We start from the raw sequence: 20,080 nt of genomic DNA, 5'->3' as shown, positions 1-20,080 counted from the left end.
TCTGACCACCTTCATAGGTCAATTTTTGGTCAAACGTGTTAATGCGTCTTTGCCTTTTTCAATTTTTTTTATAATAGTTTTGTATGAAGATAAATGAAGAAAATGCTACGAATGTAAAAAATGGTAAGCTTTCATCGTTTGTATTAAGTTTTGGCTTGAAGGATCACTGAAGAGAAATTAATTGTCGAAATGCGCACCAGGCACAGTAAAATGGGTACCGTCAGTGTTATTACCTTGTTTATCTTATAAGAATTTATCTTTAATTTCATGGTGATTATCAATATGTGGATAACCTAACTTGATTTCTGTCTACTGTTCTAGTTTAGTTATCTGTGAATGAAATTAAAAAGAAATATGTATAATTAATTGTAATTCATTGATAGAATTTCCAAAATAATTGACAACAATTGAACTTCCTTCTTGGCAGTTCTTCACATGATCTATTAGGATTGTTTAGATTTGGACATGGACTGGCAATTATGCCAATAAATTTTCCGTTAAAATAATCCCATACCTACGTTTGATACCTGTAAATGTTTTACAAGTAATACATCTTTTACGTGTATTATGAGTTTTTAGAATATATATAAAAAAATAAATAAATAAAAATAAAGATATTTAAAAGATTAAATTATTATAATAATTTCAATTTTGATTAGATTTACTACAATAATAATTTTATACAGTGATAGTTACATCGTTCATCGACATGTGTACACTTATTTTTTTATAGAAAATGTTATATGCGAAATACGCACAATAGAAATGTTTTTTTATTTGAAAAAAACCCGAATACAATTCAAACACACAAATCAATCGACAGAAAACAGCACGTTAAAAGAAAAGAGACAAAAAGAGTAAAACAAGTCAAGATAAACACCCCACAGAAAAAAGATTGAACAAAAAGAACCCCACGAAATACCGTTATGTACTAAGGTGCTCAGGAAAAGTAAGCCCTTCTGCTCTACCAGGAACACCAATAGGATTACTCATGAAAAGAGAAATTTAATGAACAAAGAAAGAAGGACGGGACTGTTGAAACAAACGAAACGTGTCTGACACAGACACCGGTATTCCATAATCATGAAAAGTAAAATTACATGTACATAGTGGAAACAAAAAGCCTAAACGTTAAAGAAAGACCAAACACACAATAGCCGAAGGAAACAATATGAAAAGACAGACAAATCACCCTCCACCATTAAAAAAGATTGTGCAACACGATAAAAATGAAAAAAAAAAAAAAAATAAATCGAGCTTTCTGATCCATTAATGAAAGCCATTGCTGACGACAAGTAAGAATCCGCTGATGAGATACGTTGTGTCACAGGTGTCACATGTGACAAAGGGAATCATAACAAAGGGAATCAGTAATCATCTGTAACGAAGACGTTTCGTAATCGTCCTCCAGATTATGATGGAAGTTTTAACTTTTGTTCAACTTTGCAATTAGGAACCTTTGATTCAATAACCTTCAAGTAAGAAGCAAACACCTATCTAGAAATCATAATGTCCTGAATATTCAAGAAAGTTTTTTTCATTGAACGTTGAGCAAGTGTGCAAAAACCAATTAATAAATCAATTAAACATCATGATAGGAAATGCAAACCCTGGAATACCGTATCAACTGGGAAATTTGTATACTCCTTATACCGGTGATACCGGTAGGTTGCAACTATCTAGTTCACTCTCAGAAAATTTAAATCATTTTTTGGTCGTGCATTAAAATCTGATCAGGGTTACTGGTTAAATTCTAAATGTCAGATATGAAGCGACTAAAATTCATCTGTAATATCAAGTAGTCAAGTTCAATGGGAAAGATGAGATCAACTTTGTCATTATGGTGTTCATAAAGCTTTCGAAGAGATGCCATAAACGATATTGTAAAGAATTCTCGGTATAGGATTTTTTTTTGTAAGTAGGAATCTCATATGCATGCTGTGGAACAACTGTATCAACTGGGAGATACGCAACAACCGATATGCAGAAACAAACAAGAAGCTGTTGTCTAAAACACAGTTGAACTTAAAGTGGATGACTTGTCAATTCTAGCCTACACCAAAAACACTCCCCCACACACTCTTAGAGTGTTTGGTATATCAAGCTACAATATACATATCTTTAGTGTTTTAGCAGGATTTTATAATGGAACACTCTTGTATCAAACTTGGTGTAGCGCTACTAGAATCTCAATTAAATATCCTTGTTACATGTATTTCTTAAAAACAGTCCAACCAATTCTTATCACGTCATGTTATCCGTACTCATTATTGTGTGTCTTAGCCGCCAAGCTTTGGCTTATGCTTAAATTTCGCTTTCATTCCGGAGAAGAAAATACAAGTTTAAAGTATCCAATTTGATCAAGACGGAAATCTAAACTCACAGGTTACTGAACCCAAGCAAACAGGCTATCAAGAGATTATTGCAGTGCTTGTTATAAAAATGTTCTTTAAAAATGTAAGATACTTCTTTTATTTCAAAATTCGTGTTCTTTGTAAGACGTGTGATAAATATCGGTTTATGGCAAATAGGATCAGTAGTTAATGGTCATGGGGGTAAAAATATCATTTAACATTAAACTAATTGAAAACTGAAAGAAGATATTAAGACGTTTATCTTACACGTAGTTCAGTGAGGCATATGTACCTTAGTCACAATGAACTTCCCGAGTTAAGAAATTAATGCCGTCACTGAATGCATTGTAACCATTAATAATGATACAGATACATTCGTAAGTCATCGGTTACATGAAAAATCGATTTTCTCGACAAACTTCGGAAAATCATTTTATTAGGTAGAATTTTTATTTATGCATCCGAATTGCAATACGTTGTTTGGCATCAAGATATCCACCTATATTTTTGATAATTTCGGAAACGCCATTAAGCTCATTGGTTGAAAGAAGGGTACTGATTTAGAAAATATAACATAATATTCATTAAAGATTAATTTTAAAGTCCCAAAATAATATAATATGTGTTTTAAACGTAGGCGTAGGTAAAGTGAGAGGGCAAATTGAAAATTAATGCAAAAAAACAACGGGACTATCTGTATTTAGCTTGAAATAAACGATGACAAATAAAAGTTACCTCATTGTTTCTGTTTCTTCGAAAAATACTATAATTGCCTACTTGACGAAAAGTAAGTATTTGAATTATATATTGTTGTTGCCATACTTGACTTAATATTATGCCTATGCCGTATTTTAGCAAATAGTACATAGTTTACCGTACTCTTAGAGTTTACGCCAACTCATTCATATCTTTTGAAATCTCTATGATTATTTTTAAACAAAACACCATGCAATTATACAACTTCAAGCACACTTTCTTCGATTGACACATGAAAAGTACAATGTATCACAGAATTTATATTACCCAATTAAACACATATTAAACGGTAGCTTTCAATTAGTAAATGTTCTCTTGTCTATTTGTAAACTTAAACATTACCGTAAACTGTAGAAAGTACATCGGGTTGATATGTATTTCGGTAATTAAATTTCAGTGCTTCAGACCAAAACATTTTAGAATATTTGGCTATTTTGCAACAATAAAATATCAAAAATATGTTTAAGGATAAGGCGGATCTTTAAAATTGATTTGTACTCAGTCTTTCTAATTGATACTAAAATGTGTACTTTGGAAAAGCTATTTTTTGTGTAGTACGTTACATCTACTCTTTTGTACTTTTATTGAGGATTCTAACATTCAACATATTGATTGCATCAGACTACAATAGTTTTGACTGTGATTTCTTTGTAAAACTAATGACACATTAAAAAAGTAACACTAGTTGAAAACAAAGGGAAATTGGATCCGCATTAAGTTCAACCTTATCTAGGAAAAATGTTAAAATGCCTGAAAATTTCAATGATGCTTACGTTTGTTTAGCACCAATATGAATGTAATCACAGAAAAAATGACTTTTGAACTAAAGACAATTTTTAGCTTTTATTTTCAAATATTCAGTTTTCGGTCATATTACAGTTAATTCAAACATTTTTAAAAAGAAATAAACACCCTTTCCAGAAACAAAAAAATCTGTAAGAAATAACTATTATAAATTAGAACTATATTTCGGCTGAACGGAATTTATAGCTACACAGTAATGTCGGTGAGGACGTAGCGGAAACAATAAATACATCATCAGCATTCTACACTCGAATTAACAACTTTGCTGAAGGAACATCTGTTTCGAAGTGTAGGATAAATAAATATGCAATTATTGACATTATATCGGGATCCAAAGTACGTGCTGGCGGATGTATAATTATTTGATGTCGAATTTCATTGCACGAGACACGTCCTTCTTCAGTATTTTTTTTAAATGTTTGAAATTTTTTAAACAAAAGACAACTAGCCAGTCACAAACGTCTAGCAGTAAATATTGCATGCATAATTTCGACGAATACATTTTGATATGATTCGAATATTACGTACTTTGTACGAGACCGACACACTCAGTCGAACTTATTTGACATTCTAGCTCAGTATGTATCTGTCCGCAGGATTGCATGTCAACTTACCCAGATACATGGTTCTGAATCATTCTCGGCAAGTCTTTACTCCTTCCTTAATTCTGTTTCCATTGTATAATAGAACAAACACTTGCTACGAAAATCCAGTTTGAAAAGCCGAGTTTCGAACCCATAACCGCATGAGAAGATCAAGGTGGTTGTCCCGAAAAATGACTTTAATAATAAACTACCTCTGTCCGATTGTTTTTGTGTTTCAAAAATTGTAAAACAAATCTGTTTGTGATAAATACATGTACGATCATTCGTTAATGAGTTGTTTGAAGGAATATTCGAATAATCAACAAACATTATTAAGTCATCAAATTCAGAGAATTTTGTAATAAAGGCTTCACATCGCGATGGAACTTATTTAAAAAATGAAAACAACACTTTGTAAATTTCATGCGTCCGAAGTTATTTTCTAGATTTACTTTCATCAGAAACGCTCAAAGCCGAATGATGTATAAGAACAGAAACAGTCGAAGAGTTGTATGACCACAAAGGACATACAAATAATAGCCAAATCCATCTCAAGTCAACTTTACCTGAGGGAGTTGACACCTTATTATTATATAATAATTTATAAACGGACAATGTTAACAAAGGTTTGTTATAAATCATGTCAGTACCGAAGTTCTGACTTCTCAGCTGATAATACCCTCGAGACTGAAAGTCCACTAGCAGAAAAAAAATAAAGTGCAGTTGTGCTTGAGGAACTTATGCAGAATGAACTAAGTTTGTATAATAACTTGACTTGTTTTGATACGTTAAACAAAGTCATCCTCTGGGTTATGCGTATACACATAAGGAGATTTGGTATGATTGTCAATGGGACGACTATCCATCAAAGATCAAAGGACTGGGATGTTTACATCTACAGGTCGACATATTTGACCGTACTCTAAAATCTGATTGATACTTTTATTGTTGTTTGCTTAATGTCCATCGGTAAATATTTATGCATATTCAGAAAAAGAACAACTTAAGTCTTAAAAGAATGTTACATCGTTAAAATACTGTAAAATATTTGAAATAATTTTCGAGGAAAGGATCATTCTAGAGACTTCGATAAATAAACTCCAAAGCTTCAGATTAAATCATTGAACACATAACCACCAATTTGTTTCTAAAACATTGGTGTAAACGGGAGAAAATGATAAAGAAATCACTTGATTCTTTTTTAATATATATTGTCGAATATTCTGGCAATAAAATTTAACAGGTATTCCTATGGACACTAAATGCACCCCTTCAATAGCATACTTCGTTCGATATAGTTTCGAATAACAAGTTATGGCTGAACTCATTAACGATCCATCTAAATTCCATTGATAAGACACATGAAGTAAGCCCCTTACTGTTACTTAAATGATATTTTTGCTTTCAATAATCAAGAATTTTAATTTCACTTTGAACATTTATTTCTTCTTTAGTTTTCTATGTTGTGTTTTGTAGACTTGTCTTCGAATTGTGAATTGGAATGATCATTTGATCTTCCGCCTTTCTTTAACACAAGAAAACTGATTTTTAATCAATCTAATATGAACAACAATATTCATCCCTTTCTAGGTTTGGATATTTCAGTTTCACACGGGAAAATCTATACAAAGAGATGATTTTTCGTTTCCTATTGTTCCTTTCTTTTGACGGTGATGTTCAAATGCCCCTTCTTACGATGTGTATATTTCCTTACTCGTTCGCTATAATCCTGTCTGCAGTGAAGTTTAAGATTGCAACGAACGTTATCTATGTATTACTGGTAAATTATGAAGTCAAGGATTTTGTTAACATATACATGTGTCATATCCTAATGTTTACTATGGGGCTGTTTTGGTAGAGCCCTTAAATTTAGATACGATCCGTGTAAACTTATTGATACTATACATGAACTTTGTATGATAGGTTATCAATTTAATCTTATCATAGGAAAACGTAACCAAATAGGAATGGCTGTTCAGTTATAAACAGTTTTAGTCCTACATCCAATCGATACTTATATTTTGGAATTGCACAAGGCCATTCTTTTTTGTTAGTGACGTCTTTATACTAAATACCTTGGATGTGTACTGATCGATATTTTAGTATGGGAAACATGCTTTGTTCATAAGCTTGAATTTGCTTTGAACTAGCTTTCAGTAACTGCAAGTTCCTCTTAAATCGGTTAGTTGCGTTTTAGTTTTTTGGTCCATTTTTTTTTACATGTGCTTAGTTCCAATTTGATGAGTCAAGCGTTTTCCAACTTATTTTGATAATGTGTTCTTATGTTGTAGTGTTACACCACTGTCCACGGATAGGGAAACTTTGAAGTCGATGAGCATGTTTAATCACACTACATTCTTTGTGTACCCGTCTCAATTCAAGAGCCTATACATCAGTTGTTTCGTCGGTTGCTCCCTGCTGTCTTCTGTATGTGTTTTTCGGTTGTTGTTTTTAGAAAAAATAAGGCTGTTGTCGTTTTTTTCCTTTTAAATTGATTCAAATTTTGTCATTCCGAGGCTTTTTATAACTCAATATATTGTATGGGTTTTGCTCATTGTTGAAGGCCGTGCAGTACCCTGTAGTTGTTTACATCCTCGTCCTTTAGTCATTGATGGATAGTTGTCTCATTCGTAACCATACCACATTTTCATATTTATATTTATAACAAAGCGGATCCCAAATGATTTGATTTGTACTCAATCTTTCCATTCTTACTAGACATATACGGATAAGCTGGTATTGTGTATACTATATTACTTCAAACGGCATAGTCTCTCCTTTCTTATATAAAACGTCTGTATACAAGTTGTGAAACATGACACAGAACTGTTACAAGTGGGGCGGAAGGACCTTGTTCGAGAATTCGGGATTGAGCCGTGTAATTAGCGGGAATTCGGGAATAGCCAGTTAAATCGTCGGGAATTCGAAAATTCGGGATTTAATTATATCATGATGCAGGCAATGGAATGGACACATTATTTTTACGGGAATTCGTGATTTCGCATTTATTTTCTCTGGAATTCATAACGAGACCCCATCTGTTTCATTGGTAACATAAGTATTTTTCTTTAAATTGGCATATTAATCAACTTTGAATGTAATCATATGTAATAAACAAATCATATGATAGTAAATGTTGAAGCTTTGAACTTTTTAACACAAGCGGCATATTTTATTTCGATCCTATGACAGAGCTTAAAATCAGGACAAAACATACAAATATATATATAAAAGGATTATGTTTTTAGATTCCCCAAAACTACTGGAAAAAACATTCTATATAAGCTTTGCAAAAGTAAAACAATTTGTACATGTTTTTATTCTCTTGTTATCATTACCAACGATTTTTCCAAGTAGTAACCCATATTAACAATCCAATCAATTTTACCACCAATCATGTCATTCAGACTTGCACGATAACATTGATTGTACCACCATCCACCTTTATTGTCATTTGCACAATTACCATATTTGGCACCATCATTATCTCGGTCATAAGTAGAAAAGAATTGTCTATTTGCTACTCCATGATAACGTACATTGATTAAGGAATCGCCTGTAGAATAATATATAAATACTTATATACTAATTATCACTACAAATAACCTGTTATCATATATAACTAATACAAAAGTCACGGTTTATTATTTGATTCCTAATTAACATTTTCAGCCTCATTTTTCTTTACTCTTTCCAAAAGAAAGCAAATGTAATACAATTGTTCGTGACACACGCTATTTGTTACGTCGATGTATTTGTCAATAAAATTACGAACAGTAGTTACTCCTTTTTCCTATTTATAAATTACCACTGTAAATAAGGTTTTCCAAAGTATAAAGTACAAAAGTTTGGCTGTCATCGTTGATTCATAAGCATCCGAGTTAAATAATCACAATTCGTTAGCACCAAAGAAGAACGCTTGGTCTTTCTGAAGTTAATGAAGCTTTGGACCTCAGTCCAAACAACCAATGATATAGACACCATGCAAAATTGTAATTCGTCTCTGATCATAAAAGTAGATGTTTTGTTTGGGGCTTTTTTTGTTCTTTGTTTCGTTTTATTTTTGTCTAAACGACGTTTACTTCAAATTTCATTTTATTCTTATTACTTAAAAATGAAAAGAAATATCCCAATCGAAATTATTTTTACCAGTTTTTTTTCAATTATGGAAGTTCAAAAAGAACATGATTACAAACCGAAAAAAATGCACAGTATTTCAACAATGTTAATGTTGTGAACAAATTGACAATTGGAACTGTAGCAAATTGATCGATTCCTCGTACGAATCAATATTACCACAAGTCATAAGGATCTTTTTTATATATCATTACGCTATCAATTAAAATCGAGTATTTTTTCTTAACATTTATATGATTTAAAAGTATCTCATTCAATAATTTCCATGTAAACTACACAAACATAGCATTAATCTTAATCAATCAACCGCGACAATTACAGTGAAACATTTATGATAAACATACCAGCAGTACCGCTATAGCCTGATATATTCAACATGTATTTATTTAGCTCATCTTCGACTCGGAAATTTGAGTATTCCGCATATTTTTCTGTTCCATCTTTTTCCAGCACGAATCGTACCTTATGTTGTTCATTAGTCGATATTGCATGAATATATTCATTCCCTTCAAATACAAGGTTTAAAAGAAATCTAAAGTAAAATAAGATTAATGATTAAACACATACTCATATTAAAATAGGAAAAAGGGCGTGAAGTACCAAGGGCCATTCAAACTTATAAATCTATATGAAGGAATATATATAAATATGAATAAACGTGAACCTAATTCAAAAGTCATTTGCTACATCATTTTCGCATAAGTCTTTATTGACCCGATATCTTAAAATTTTCATGAAATACTGTTTCGAAAAACCATTGTCAGTATCTGATGCAGGTTTCTCGTCAAAAAGTCTTAAATTGACATATTGTATTCGATAAAGTCCATTTCCTGACATTTCCTCAATTTTCAATGTTACCATTATTTGAAGATGACCTACCGTTCGTGTTTTGCATTCTATTTTTCCATGATATTCTTTACAAAAACAAAAAGATATCAAATAAACATTCAAACTTGCTTGTGTATTCTGTAGGTGTATAAACTAATTGTTTTATTAATCTAAGAATAACAAGAGTAATAGTTTCTCCTACTTCTCTGATAGACCATATTAAGGAAAGAGACATAGTCGATTGCTCAAATCAAATACGGAAATCAAAGGTACAACAAAGAAAAGTGTGCATATTTATTCCTTTTATAACCAAAATGATTACCTAACCAATGTTCTCCGCTAACATTACCAAATCCTTCTTTGTATTCGTTCCATGTTCTAGTAAAATTAACAGTGAAGTCAAAACGTCGTTGAATTACCTGACATAGAAAATATATTTATGTTTATGCCCTATATTACAACTTGGCAATATAACTCAATATATTTCAAACATTTTAGTCATTTCCATAATACTGGTTATTGAAATAAGGCTGATCTTTTGCATTCGGTACTACAAGTAAAAAATATGACAGTTGTTTTCCATTCGTTCCTTTTGGTTGATATAGTTTAACGTTGGATTTTGTCCAGTTTTATGGACTTCCCTTTTTTCTGTATCTTTTGTTATTATTTTATTGTTTCATTTTTATGTGTGTCGAAAAAGAGAGATTCCAAAAGGACATTCAAACTGATAAGTTGAAAATAAACTGACAACGCCATGGTTAAAAAAGAAAAAAAACCAAAACAAAACCAAACAACAGTACACAAAACACAACATAGAAAACTAAAGACTGAGCAACACGAACCCCACCAAAAACTGGTGGTGAATTCGTTAATTGAAATATATAGCTAACTTACGAGTTCAAGGTCTTCAAAACCAAAGAAGTACATTTTCAAATGATAAAATATGACATGAATTTAATAACTGGTAACTGTTTGATGACGTTTTAATGTATTTTTGAGCAACTATTACTGCATGTGTTATAAATTCAGAGACAATATACTTACCGTCCATTTTCTATTGTCTTTCAAAACACAATAAGCGTATTTTGGATGATTATAACCCTTTGGAAAAATTAGGAAAACGCCATCTTTAATAAAGTCGATATCGGCACATTCCAGAGGTTTGACTGAAAAAAGTGTTGTGCATGGTAAATATAATAGGTCTAATTAGCTATAGGTACACTTCATGATACCTTATAGCTCCAAATAAAACATATGTAAATAATCAATAATGATATTACAAAAAGGAAGTATCAATGTCAACTAAATTCATTTTACATCTAGAACTGTTGTAAAAAAATTGCCAATCTTAACTAAAATTTACAATATGACAACTTAATAAGTCTATTTACGTTTATTTTAACATGTTTCGTGTATTCTTACTGAGATCGCCCCCATTTTTTTGGTAGGGAACGTGTATTTTGTCTTTAGTTTTGTATGTTTTGCTTTGAGTACGGTCGATTTTCGTTTTTTTGCAGTGGCATTGTCAGTTTTTTTTTCGACATATGGGTTTAAATATCCCTTTGAAATCTTTTGCATCTCTTTAACGTAATTTTAATTGGCTAAAGATGGTTTCGTTTAGGCATTTTGGTATGAGTTTAAATATCCCTTTGAAATCTGTTGCCTCTCTTTAACGTCATTTTAAATGTCTAAAGATGGTTTCGTGTAGGCATTTTGGTATGAGTTTAAATATCCCTTTGAAATCTTTTGCATCTCTTTAACGTAATTCTAAATGTCTAAAGATGGTTTCGTTTAGGCATTTTGGTTTTGTAATTAGTAAAAAAGATGGACATTCTTAACTAAAAAACTATACCAATTAAGGTGTGGAATGTGATAATGGTGTCCGTTCCGTATATTCAAACTTTGACAAAAACATGCAAAATTATCGCGTAATTTGAAAAGCAGCATAAAACAAGATTAAATCAACTTGTATGTTACTATTAGTTCTAGGATACAGTTATTGGTTTTAATGTCTATCATTTCCCCTTTCTGTTAATGTCTGGTCTAGCAGAAGCATATTTATGCACTTATTTTTTACGCGAAATTTTATGTCAAAAGTGTATATTTTTTCAACAGAATTATCTAATGTCTTACCTTCTTTCATAACACACTTTTTAATGATATTTTCAAGAATGTTTAATCTTGTTGCTACATTTATTAGCTGTTCTTGAACTTGCAAAGTTTTCTCGGTATTCTCGTTGCCATATCCTGCAGCACAAAAAAGAATTAAAAAAGATAAAGATGCATTAAACGCAAAAGAGGGACGAAAGATACCAGAGGGACAATCAAACGTCGTAATAAATAAAAAGAGAAATATATCTAGTAACTTAAACTTATGACTTAAATCAAAGTTATTACATAAACAATCAGTTAATCAGTTATCATGGTGGATTAAGGAGCCCATATTTCAGTCAGTGGTTGTCGTTGGTATCAGTCTGTCATATTATTTTTTTCGTTTATTGGCTCTTCATAGATCAGGCCGTTGCTTTTTTTCAATTGAATGTTTCAGATTTCGTCAAATCGGGGACTTTTATAGCTATCTATACGGTATGGGCATTGTTGAGAGCCGTTCGGTAACCTAAAGTTGCTTACATCCACATTATTGGAGAATAGTTTTCTCATTGGTTACCAAACACCATCTCCATACTTTATCAAATTTCAGAATTTTTTTTCTCGCTAACCTACAGTTCTTTATTTACCAAAAGCAAGTTCGAATTGTCCAATTTAAGATTTGCATTTTATAATTTGGCTATTTTTCGTTACTTCAAATAATTTTATCGAGCAAATATTCATCCATATCAAAGTCTTCGTTCTTGATGTTAACAAGTGCACATTTTAGACGAAAGAAGCGTATTTTCGAAACAGTATTGACGCTAATACCAACTGGTTAGAAGTTCGAAGACATAAAAGATAAATATAATTGCGCTTAACTTGTATTTATTGTTAGGTGGTTGTCTCAATTGCGTTTACCGACATCTCATTTTGTTTACATGAAATTTTAAGTGTTACATTGTAAATTAATATAATGCTGGTTTTTTTATCAACCTTGAAAGCAATTTGACCTACTTTATTCTTAAAGTATTAATAAAAGAATGTGGTCTAAACGTGAATAAGATAACAACTCAGCTCCCAAAAACTAAACAAATATTTAGAGTTGAAGGACGATACTTAAAATCTTCTAAACAAGAAAGTGAATTACCTGTTTCTTTTAAAATTTCCTCAACTATTGACATGAGTGTGTCATTGATGCCAACACTGACGTTTTTTTCAATATTAGAAACGTATTCGTTGATATTTCCTTCAATATCTTCCATTTTTGTTTCAACGGCCTCTCGAACATATTTCTTTACATGTCTGTTTACTTTTGACATATCAAGGGTCGCAACCAATGGAGCATTCTGATTATCGACTAATGGAACATCAACTTCTTCGTCATTTTTTCCAGTGGTCATTGGTGATAACAAAACAAATATCAATATATAGTTCAAATATTTACACACCATAAAGTTATCCATGTTTAAATTGATACATGTAATTGTTCGCTTCATTAGTAAGTTGTCATCTCGTTTCGTCTTATATAATGACATTTCAAGATGTTTGTTTTTATAGCAACATACTCTTCTAGATAAGAAGCAAAGAAGAGTGTCAAGTACGTATAATGATTTTGCACCATCAAATAACCTATGTATTGAAGAATATACATCACAGGTACTAGCAAGGACCTAGTTTGCAGCTTCATAATTTCACGTGACTAAATACATCTGTCGCGTAGAGCTCAATTTGATATCTATTATAATGCTGATAAAAGAAGGGTTCTAAAAAAGAAAAGTATACACTGGGTTCCAAGATAGATCCGTATGTTTTTGTCATAAGGTATTCAACTTGGTAATGTTAACAGTATAACAACAGCTGGATAGTACAAAATTTAGTAAACGTTTAAATCGTAAGAAATTGATACATACACATGTTGGAAAAAGGTCACACGACTTTATGACCTGTGCTAATAAAGTCGTGCATGTGAAATTTTCTTTCCAGTATATGACTTTGTTCTTTTTATAAACTTTAAAGTAAACAAATTTTCTATGGACATTTAATTGTCGATTTTAAACAAGTGAAACATGTAGCTGGTATGGTTCTACTAAAAAATAGAAAGTAATGGCAAAATATTGTTTTGTTTAAATTTTATATTATTAAATTTCGAATTCATTTTAAATTAAGGAATGTATCTCCCTCACGCATAGCTCCGATTCCATGACCGGGTTTAGCTTTACTCTCGGTTCTTTTTGGGTATATTAGATTTTCAACGTTTGTATTAGTTTTTGGACTTTCAAAATATTTTGGCCTCGAGCATCACTGAAGAGACATTATTGTTGAAATGCACATGTGGTTCAGTAAAATTGGTTCCGTTAATGCTTTGACAATATGAAAGCTGAAATTACCGCGTTTGTCATAGATTCTAATTTTCAGTTGTCAATCAGCGTCAAATTTAAGACAAAGATATATTATTATATATAATTAGTTATCGAAGGTACCAGGCTTATAATTTAATACGCCAAACGCGCGTTTCGTCTGCATAAGACTCATCAGTGACGCTCAGATCAAAATAGTTATAAAGCCAAACAAGTACAAAGTTGAAGAGCATTGAGGACCCAAAATTCCAAAAAGGTGTGCCAAATACGGCTAAGGTAATCTATTCCTGGGATAAGAAAATCCTTAATATTTCGAAAATTTCATACTTTTGTAAACAGGAAATTTATAAAAATGACCATATATTTGAAGTGCTGACTACTTGGCTGGTGATACCCTCGGGGACGAAACTTCCACCAGCAGTGGCATCGACCCAGTGGTGTAAATAACGCGCGTTTCGTCTACATAATACTCATCAGTGACGCTCGTATGTATTTATTATAAGGTATTTCACTTGTTAATGCTAAATAGTCCGTTTCAGACTAATATAATGTACTATTATATTATTATATTATTTAGAATGAATCCACGACAGCTCACCAGGACACCTCAAACGAACTATAATTTTAGGTCCTTGATAGACAGTACGAATGTATACACAGGGTTTATAGGTACTCTCTATCAAGGACCTGTGTATACATTCGTGTGACGCACAGTTTATAGTTCGTATGTGGTGTCCTGGTGTGCTGTCGTGGATTCATGGGAGGTGTCCGTTGTTATTCTGAGATGTAAAGTACTATTATTATGTGTTTCTCTGTCCTGAGTGATCTTGCATTAATTTGTACTGTATTCCTGTCACGTAATGTTGTCATTTTAGCGGTATTTTTAACATTTCCGTATAAGCGGGAGGTTTGACTAGCCATAAAACCAGGTTCAACCCACCATTTGTTCTTAAAATGTCCTGTACCAAGTCAGGAATATGGCAGTTGTTATCAAATAGTCCGTTTCTATGTATGTTGTCGTTTGATTTGTTGCAGTTCAGTGATTTTGTTGTTCTGTTGTTTTCCTCTTATAGTAGATGTGTTTCCCTCAGTTTTGGTTTGTGACCCGGATTTTTTTTCGCTCAATAGAAGTATACTACTGTTGCCTTTATTTAAATCATAACGTCTATAAAATCAATCAATGCTAAGGTTTTCATGTGATTGTAAAGAAACTTGTTACTTTACGGAACAATAACATAAAAGTTGAACAATAATACATGCTGTCATTGAGACTTTAACCTGAATCACGGACAGAAATAAAAATATGTAGATGTATATTTATCTCAAATTTTATAAAGAAGACTCTGAATACCCTAATAATATAATTTCGAGAAACGTTTTGCAATTAATGTCTAAAGGTCGAAATTCTTATAAAGATGAACAAAATGCAATTGACAAGTGATAAGGTGCCTATATTCGTTGGAAATTAATGTAGAAATATTCATTTTGAGAACAGTTTCAGTGTATATCTTTCGAAATAGTGCAAGCAAATTTTGCCACTATTTATTTCACTCTAAAAATATTTTAAAGAGACTACAACTATTATTAAAATTCATGGTATCACATGCAGGGCCTTTTGTATGAACTTTGAAGTTCACATAATTTTTGGTGAACTCTTTTTTTTCCAAAATATCAAAAAAAAACCATAAATATAAAAATAAGGAGATGAGGTATGATTGCCAATTAGACAACTATCCACCAAAGTTCAAATAAAGTGGATGTTAGCAATTATAGCCAACCGTACGGCCTTCAACAATAAGAAAAACCCATACCGTATAGTCGGCTATAAAAGGCCCCGACATGAAAAATATGAAACAATTCAATTGAGAAAACTAACGGCCTAATTTATAACAAAACAATTAACGAAACACAAATATGACAGACATGTACCAACTACAATCACTGAACTACAGGCTCCTGACTTGGGACAGGCAGGTAAAGAATGTGGCGGGGTTAAACATGTTTGTGAGCGCTCAACCTTTCCCTAACCTGGGTTTAGTGATGTAACAGCACAACATGGGAACAAACTATAAAAATCAGCTGAAAAAAGCGTAACTCATCAGATCGATACAAAGTAGAAAACATCAAACATAAACACAGACCGGACGTAGCAGTGTATTTATCCATCCCTCATCCCTTAAAACAAAAAGGACACTAAGTACAGATCTGAGAGTACTTGCAATTACTGACAGCTAGTTCTAATCCATAACAACTATAAAAAAAATCATGTATATAAGACTAAAATATATATCAATACACATCCAACATCCAATAGATTTAGTGTAAAGACATCATTAACAGTCAGACAAAAACATGACCTTAAAGACGACTTTTGAATTCATGCACTTTCCGGGATATTTTCTATGTCACAATACTTATGTAATTACGCCACAGTAAGAACCGACTGTTCATTGACGTCATTTAAGCCGATTGACCTCGGGTTGACCGATGTAGCTCAGTCATAAAGAACAACTCGAGATTGGTCGATACTTGAAGGACTTCTTCACCATATCAAACAGTCGTTCGAATATTAAATTGTGCTATTTCTTACGGATATAGATTATTCACGGTGTAGCGAAGGGGTTGAAATTTTGAAGACACTGGAGTATGACTTATGACATGCGGCGGGACCTTTAATATAAAACATACGGTTGAGATATATGATGTTGATGCAACTGTATCTGAAGTTTTATTCTAAAATAGACAAAACGGAAAACGTTTACACATAGTGTTGTTAACAAAGTTGCCGTTCCCTGAAAACTCCTATATTCCAAATAAGTGTTGCATTCAGGAAAGTAAATTTTTCATTTCATATTAACCTTTGGCCGACATATACAATCTGTTTGTTTGTATTAGACTGGAGTTAACAATTAGAGGTTGTTGGCACAATTTAAATTTGATCAAAACATGCCTGTAATTATTGATGTTGACTGCCTCTGTTGTCTTGAGGTAGTGTGCTCACCTGATTCCCGCCTGGTTAAACTGAGGACTCTAAAATTTGTATCTGTTGTTTCCCTACTCAGCACGTGTCATATACGAATAAGAGCGACGACTGGTAAGCTCGAAGACAAAACAACATTTCCTACGGACGACTGTTACCATCTGTGCTAGAAGTTAAAAATCCGACCCCACTTCTGGTTCTCATAAAAGATACATAAAACTTGTGAGAGCGTCCCATTTTTAATGTTGATGAAATTACTTGTGATGGCTTTATATTTATGATTTCATTGTGTCATCATCCTTTTTGATCTGGGTGAATACATATTTTGCATATATTTTTAACACCAATTTATTTGGCCCTATCAAGAATGATTTCTGTTATTATATTGGATAATTTAACTTTTAACTTTCAATTTTCTCTTGTAGCTTCTTTGCATTAATAATATAACTGTCTTTATCTTTTCAAATTAAATTTAAAACGGAATATATTATAATATGCACGTCTAAACTTTTTAACGATTTAATTTTTCATTGAACAATTTGGCAACCTCATTTATGTAAATGCATACCATATACACATCACATTTTCCAATGAAATTGTAAGCACTTTGTAATCAAAAATTGATTCATATTACTCTTGTAGCAGGTTTACCAAATGTTATAAATTGCAAATAGCTTTGAACTGAAGAACATTTGAAGATTGTCGAGGTGAAACACATCAAAATACAATTATTGAAAATTGATGGCTGCTATAAACAAAACATGCACTACAAGTGATACTAAAGAAACTATTAATAATAAATAATCCGAAAAATACAATACATCAGCTCAGTAGTCAGTGCTTCGATACTGACATGATCATAACATACCTTTCTAAAATTGTCCGTTTAATAATTTACAAATTATAAAAAAACTAAAGTTCTAACACCCTAAAGCAAAGTTGACATTAGATATATTTGCTTATTATTTTTTAAAACCCTTTTGGTCGTATAACTCTTAATATTTTTGGTTTCTATATATCCTCGGCTTTCAAATATTTGATTTTGAGCGATCTTGATGAAGTTAAATCCTGATTAACGATTCGGTCGCGTAAAATTCATACCACTGTTAGTAGACTATAAGTTCACGATGGTATCATCAGCTAAATAGTCAGTGCTTCGGTACTAGCATGATCTATAACATACCGTACTTAAACTGTACGTAATACATTAAGAAATTAGTAAGAATCTTACGTTCCAACTTTCTCAAGCAAGATTTACCATAGATGCATTTGGTTTTATTTTTTATGTCTCCTTTGGTCATGTAGCTTTTCACCTGTTGCGGTTCTTATATTTGGTTTTGACCGTTCCTGATGAAGATTAATCCAGAAAAGTGCTTCTGACGTTTAAAAGTTATCAAGTGTTATTTTCATTTCTTTTAATCAAAAACACATTTAAGAATCGAAGGTGAAATAATGGAAATGCATTTCATTGTTCAATGTAACACTTTTGATTTTCCCTAGCTGGACAAGGAATCTTTTTGACCCTTAGGTGCTCAGTACAAGCCGGACATGATTCTTAGACTACAGACTCTCTATAACTCTTCCCCAGGCCACATTTCATGGCACAATATTAGTAATATACAAAAAATCAGGTTTCTTTTCATTTGTTAGTTGAACCTGGACATATTACATAATATCCATACTTTTAGGGAACAGCAAAAATATTATTCCTGCTGCTTTGTTTCACGAGGGGGTAATTATTATTAACATCAAAGATACTGTAGCAAAATACAATATTGACGGGCCTCTTTTGCATATATAAAAGTAAACATTTTGTATCATAAATTAATATTTACGAGGAAATATCTCTTGACAAGCTGTTCTACAATTATCATAACTTTTCTAAAACATCGATGGCTTATCATAATCCTTTCACTTTTAATTATTATGTTTTTCTGATGTTTATATGATATAACTATTAAGTCAATATTATATGTTTATAGATTGATTATGAAGAAGTACATATCAATTAGAATACTGCTTTTACAGTGATCACGCTATCTTTATCCAGATAAACAGATAAACAGTTCATTCCAGGACATAAGTTTGCTATATCAATAATCTAAATCAAGGCAATATTTATAAGAGGTTACATGTACGTTCAAGTTATTCAAACATTCAGTCATCATAATCGAATGATCAAATTTAAATATTTCAATTTTTGTTCACATAATATTTCACATATATTATAATAAACAATTATTTCAGCATTCGTATGAAGACATATAAATGACGTATAGTTTAAGAATTATTTGGCGAGAAACGAATGAGAAATATTTTTTTTTATTCCTATAGAAAATGAAAGGATATGGAGTAAATGTACATGGGACAAATACGTACACCATAGAAAATTATCAATAAACAGGGCGAATGAAAGAAAAATCACAATCTTTTCAATCTTTTTGCGAAAGTTTCACTTTTATAGTAATGAACAGGAGCTAATGCGTTGATAGTTTTACAGTAGCAGAAAGTTTATAAAAAAAAAAAAAAAAAAAAATAAGAGAACTATTTTTATTAATCACGCATACCATTAGACGTTATAGAAATAGATAAACATTCCACAATTCATAATTGCAATACTTATTTCAATCTAATTTTCATGGTAAGGTGAAATTTTACTTTAAATACTAAGTAGTTGCTTTACCCATATATATCGTTCATGGTTCTCATGATGCACCCGCAAGTATTGGAATTTGATCCAACCATATCATGCATTGAGACTTGGATTGTAATTTTTTGACTGTATTTTAGAGTCAAACCGTTTTTCCTGACAATACAGTTATACAGTTGCCTAAGGAACTACGACTTGCTTATCAAATAAATAGACCATCTGCTGTGTAATTACCATAAATTGTCTATATGGACAATACTTGGTCTTAAGAAGCCATTTTAAGATCACCATTAACGTATATCAATCTTCTATTACTATCGCGGACATATTTTCATTAGTAATGTTTGTTATATTATCTCAACTCATATTCGCAGATTTTGCGTTCATTTAGTAGGTATAATGCCATTAAATACTGACCATCACAAAAGAACATATATTTTTATTCAAATAACCATGAGATTTTTATGAATTTATTTATGACAAATTCAGATAATATAATTATTAAATAAAAACAACTTTTAAACCCTTCGATACTTCTA

The 20,080-nt window shown here is 31.7% G+C and overlaps 1 protein-coding gene across 2 annotated transcripts; it reads right to left on the bottom strand.

Annotated features, from left to right (window-relative positions):
* Positions 1-7,799: 7,799 nt before the first annotated feature.
* On the bottom strand, positions 7,800-13,120 carry LOC127716303 (fibrinogen-like protein 1). Of its 2 annotated transcripts, XM_052222473.1 has the most exons (6): positions 12,702-13,117; positions 11,597-11,710; positions 10,508-10,629; positions 9,786-9,882; positions 8,980-9,141; positions 7,800-8,054 (listed from the first exon to the last, which is right to left on the bottom strand). In XM_052222473.1, the coding sequence occupies exons 1-6, from the start codon at positions 13,087-13,089 to the stop codon at positions 7,816-7,818; spliced, it is 1,122 nt and encodes a 373-aa protein (XP_052078433.1). In that variant the 5' UTR covers positions 13,090-13,117; the 3' UTR covers positions 7,800-7,815. The 2 variants fall into 2 exon arrangements, with proteins under 2 accessions (XP_052078433.1, XP_052078434.1); XM_052222474.1 differs by lacking the exon at positions 11,597-11,710 and having other exon boundaries at positions 12,702-13,120.
* Between the last annotated feature and the right edge of the window lie 6,960 nt (positions 13,121-20,080).

Source organism: Mytilus californianus, unplaced genomic scaffold, assembly GCF_021869535.1.
Source record: "Mytilus californianus isolate M0D057914Y unplaced genomic scaffold, xbMytCali1.0.p SCAF_9, whole genome shotgun sequence".
Lineage (NCBI taxonomy): Eukaryota > Metazoa > Mollusca > Bivalvia > Mytilida > Mytilidae > Mytilus > Mytilus californianus.
The sequence above is the reverse complement of the archived record's forward strand: the minus strand, read 5'-3'. Positions and strand labels throughout refer to the sequence as shown.